This window comes from Pagrus pagrus (assembly GCF_965226575.1).
Source record: "Pagrus pagrus genome assembly, chromosome: 6".
Taxonomy (NCBI): Eukaryota; Metazoa; Chordata; class Actinopteri; order Spariformes; family Sparidae; genus Pagrus; species Pagrus pagrus.
Window position 1 is genome coordinate 1,145,534 of NC_140190.1, and position 5,000 is coordinate 1,150,533.

Consider the following 5,000-nt stretch of genomic DNA (forward strand, 5'->3'; position numbering starts at 1 on the left):
TTTCCTTCTCCTTCCGTCCTGCAGCCTTTTCTGACACAAAGCTTGTTTCCTGGCTGTAATAAAGCGTCTATGCTGGAGCGGGTCCGACTGTGATCAGCTGTGATCACATGATGCATGGTTGTTGTTGTTGTTGTTGTTGTTGCTGTTGTTGTTGTTGTTGTCGTGCTGCTGATCGTCTCCACTGCAGCTGTTTGATGGAACTGACTCTGATTATCAGAAATCAAGGAGACTGAAAACTGATATTTGGAAGTGATTTCATTTGCAGTCAAAATTAAAATCTTTGTGTGAAAATTTCAAACAACCAGTGATGAAATAAACTGAGTACATTTATTAAAGTACTGTCCTTAAAGTACGATTCCCAGGTACTTTACTTGAGTATTTCTATTTTTCTAATATTTACACTTCCTCTACAATACATTTATTTGATACTTTTAGTCACAAGTTACTTTGCAAATTCAGATTACTCAGAGTTTACAGGCTATTAACTGTGTAACCAATCGGATCGTGTTGTGGGCGGGACTTTGTGTGAGAGGAAGCTGCATCAGAGCCAAAGCAGTACATTTTACAGATACTGATTATTTAGAGAGATGCTGAATATCAGCCCCAATAATCGATTTATTCTGTCACATACTGACCAGTGATGGAATGTAACTAAGTACATTCACCCCAGTACTGTACTGTAGTACCATTCTGAGGTACTTTTCCTGTACATTTTGGAGGCAAATATTGTACTTTTTTACTCCACTAGAAATCAGAAATCAGAGATCAGAAAAATATTCTGAGATCTGATAATTGGTCGACCCAAAGTATACAGTACATACACACATGTAAATACATGTGTAACTACTTTTACTTGTACTTTTGACACTTGAGTACATTTGATGTCAGTTACTTTAAGACTTTTACTTAAATTGACTTTTTGCACAAACAGAATAAACATCTAATACGTGTCAACGGACAAATTCACACACCTCGACATCCTGACGACTGACACTCAAGATCACAAAACAACAGGTTCAAATGATTCTGCTGGTCGTCACACACACACACACACACACACACACACACACACACACACACACACACACACACACAGACACACACAGACTTTCTGTGATACTTTGATCAATCAGACGATAAAAAACAGTGAAGCAGAGGGAACAGGGAGGTTGGGAGAGGGCGGGGCTTGAGGGTCATGGGGGTTAGGTGAGGAGGACGTACTCATAACAAACACACACACACACACACACACACACACACACACACACACACACATACATACACAACCCTTCCTAAAGCCTACAGGTGTGTGTGTACAGGTGCTCTCCTGTTCCTCTTCCTGACAAAACCCACAGCTACTGACGGGGGAGGGAGGGGTGAGGAGGTGAGTGTGTGTGTGTGAGGGGGGAGGAGTGAGGGAGGTGAGGGGGTGGAGGTGGAGGTGGAGGTGGAGGTGGTTTGTTGGGGTTGACTGGTTGAGGACCTCACCTCGAGGCCCGGTAATGACGGGCCGGTGATGGTGTGTGAAAGCCGTTCGGGGGGAAGAGGAGGAAGAAGAAGAGGAGGAGGCGGAGGAGGCGCCGCTCGGTGAAGGCACGGCGCCGCAGAAACCAGACTTCTCTGACTTCTTTAGAGCGCCGGCGGGCGACGGCATTCCTGCCAAGAACCATGATGATGATGAGGATGAGGAGCGGCTCAGTGAAGAGTGTCTTTACTTTTATTTTACACTTTTATTCACCTCCAGTGGTGGAGAGGAGGCGGGAGGAGGGGGAGGTGGGGGAGGAGGGAGGGGGTTGGTTTGGACAGTAGGGAGGGAGGGGCCGAGGTACGGGGGCTGCACGGGGTCAAAGGGAGGAAAGGTGACTTCAGTTTGTGTCAACATGGTGGTGGTGTTAACGCTGCACACTGAATGTGTTTGATTACATTTAATTAAAAAAACTTTAAATAATTAATACAGTTTTAAAACGGGCGACTATATGAGAGTTTATTATATAAATAATACAAAAAGTTAACTATTAAATGGAATATATTTCTATCAATAAAATCTAAAATACAAGCATAAAACATTTTAAATAAAAAACTGAATATTATTGAACTATAAAATAAATTATAATCTTTTGGGGGGTTTGTGAGGTTTTTGTTTCATTTTTTGTCATTTTGCAATCAAACGTATGATTACGTTACATATTATACGTAAACATATAATTTTAATAAACTACAGGTAACCAAATTTTATAATAAGCGAATAAAATAAATAATAAAAATAAAAAGAATATAAAAAATACATATGTAAGTATTAAAATAAACTAATAAATGAAATTCGATTTTTTAAAATACAAAACACAAAATATCACTGAACTATAAAATAGATAAGAAATAAAAAATGGTAGAAATTATTTCTTGTGATAAACTTTAAATGAATAATCAAAGTCAGGTTCTTATGATACAAAGAGCTGAACACACCAGAGTTAATGATGAACCTGAAGGGGGCGGGGCTTATGGTGGCGGCCGGAGGTGCAGCAGGAGGTGGTGGAGGAGGAAGAGGAGTGTGTGTGTGTGTGTGTGTGTGTGTGTGAGAGTGATGAACAGTTGAAGAGGTTTTGTCAGGTGGAATCGAGGCAGAGTGTGCTCAGCACTTTGTTCTTCCTCACACTGTTTACACCTTCATCCATCTGTCCGTCTGTCTGTCTGTCTGTCTGTCTGTCTGTCATTTCCTTCTCATCTTCTTTCTCATCCTACACTCCTTTAACCTTTACTCTTCCTCTTTCCTTCTCTGCTTTATCAGATACATTCTGACACACACACACACACACACACACACACACACACACACACACACACACACACATACGGGTGCACACAAAGCAGACGACAGAGGGAACTACTGTCTTATAGGAGTGTTTGTGTGTGTTTGGAGTCGACAAATACACAGTTAAATACACACACACACACACACACACACACACACACACACACACACACACACACACATTTAACTTAACACACACACACACACATTTAACTTAACACACACACACACACAGTATCATGCACAATGTTACAGTCCATCAGATATCAACCAATAATAATTGAACAGCCATGATGATGTCATCAGCATGCTGCCAGGTGGGCGGGGTCAGGGTGGAGTGGGGAGGGGGTGGAGGGGTTGATGGGTGCTGCACCTGTGGGTACTAAAACACAGACAAGGAAACAAGGAGAGGAGAGGAGGAGACAAGAGAGGAGGGGAGCAAAGAAGTTACGAGGAGGAGTGAGGAAAGGATGGAAGGGAAATAAAAGAGGAGACAAGAGAGGAGAGAGGAGGAAAGAAGGAAAGGAAAGGAGAGGACAAGACAGAACAGAAGAGGAGAGGAGATAATGGGAGGACGGGGCAAGGAAGAAAGGACAGTGGAGAAGGAGTTAAGAGAACAAAGGAGATGAGGAGGAAGGAAACAAGGACAGAAAAGGACAGGAGGATACCGAAGAAAAGAAAAGGAGGGAGGAAACAAGGAAAGAAAAGGAGGGAGGAAAACAAGGTGACAAGGTAGACAAGAGAAGAGGAAAGGAGATGAAAGATGATGAGGAGCAGGAAGGAAAGGATGGAAGGAAAATAGAGGAGGAGACACAAGAGGAGAGGTGAGGAGAGAGGGAGAGGAAAGAGGAGGAAGAGATAAAACAGGATGATGAGGATAGAAATGATGGCAGGATAACAGGAGGAGAAGAGAAGAAGAGAGGAGGCGAGGGGAGAGGAGACAAGATAAAATAAAAGGGGAGGAGAGGAGACAAGAAAGAGGGAAAGAGAAAGGGTATGTTTGGAAGGAAAAGGATGAGGAGATGCAGAAAAGAAGAAGAAAGAAGACAAGACAGGAGGAGGAGAAGGAGAGTCGACCGGGCTGAACGAGACACGTCACAACACCAAACGACAAACCAAAAACCATCCAGGTATCTACCCATCAGGAGGAGGTGGAGAGGAGGAGGTGAAGAGGAGGTGGAGGTGACGGTTTCACAGACACGAACAAAGAAAATAAAAAGCGTGTTGACAGTCTTTACCTTGTCGGGAGATGAATGAGCTAGCTAGAGAGCCACGCAGCTTATATCCAGCTTTCCAACGCAAGACGGAGGAAAGAAAGAAAAACGAACAGAGGAAAGAAAAAGAAAAAGAAAAGCAGCGTGAATATACTGACTGAGAGAGAGAGGGAGAGAGGGAGAGAGGGAGGTCATACCTCAACAGTTTAGTATTTATATAAGTGTGTGTCGGTCCCACACACACACCCACCCACACACACACACACACACACACACACACCCACACCCACACCCACACACACACACACACACACAGTACTGAGTGTGTTCCTGTTTACATCTGATCCCGGTGATGAATGTGTGTTTAGAGAACGTTAGCCTGTTAGCTGCTAACCTTACAGCAGCTGTGTGGGGGAAGTACTCAGATCCTTTTCAAAGTAAAAGCACGAATACAACACTGTTAAACTAATCTGTTGCTAGTAAAAGTCCTTCAAAATATAATTTCAGTAAAACTATGTGACTCTAATCACAACGTGCGGTCGAGCTCCCACTTCAGACGGGGTGCATGCTAACACTTTTGTCTACAGTGAAGGTTTCATCTCAATAAAGGTGTTAATCAACGTCTTCAGATCAGTTTGTGATCTCAGGGCCTCTGCACACTTGGATTACAGCAGACGAGCTGTATGGAGACAATCTTTTGGTCCTCAGCTTTCCATATTTGATGATGTGTCCTGCTGTTTAAGCAATTCAAGGATGAATTTCCTTCAAACCGATCTGGTTGCAGGTGTCTGGATTTGGCAGCTGTTCTGTACTTTGGGACGTACAGGTGTGGAGACAGCTCTGTGCAGGAGGGTGCGTTCAGTCGCAGGTCATAGTTGTTGTCATGACAACATCAAGCAGGCTCTGGCCCGTGCTCTCTCACACAGAGGTAAACATTTTGGCTCCAAACACCATCAAACGCTCTGTGATCAATACAG

At 43.4% G+C, this 5,000-nt stretch overlaps 1 protein-coding gene across 9 annotated transcripts in view; it reads right to left on the reverse strand.

The window, feature by feature from the left end:
* nfia (nuclear factor I/A) overlaps positions 1 to 5,000 on the reverse strand; it is a 183,459-nt gene that overhangs the window by 18,099 nt on the left and 160,360 nt on the right. For 7 of the 9 annotated variants that reach the window (XM_084356012.1, XM_084356011.1, XM_084356014.1 and 4 more), the window contains one exon: positions 1,489 to 1,656. The exons of 1 other annotated variant lie outside the window; for it this stretch is intronic. In XM_084356012.1, coding sequence (XP_084212138.1) covers positions 1,489 to 1,656 — 168 coding nt within the window. Of the gene's footprint in view, positions 1 to 1,488; positions 1,657 to 4,047; positions 4,099 to 5,000 lie in introns of all 9 variants that reach the window. One more of the 9 variants, XM_084356019.1, reaches the window with a different exon arrangement.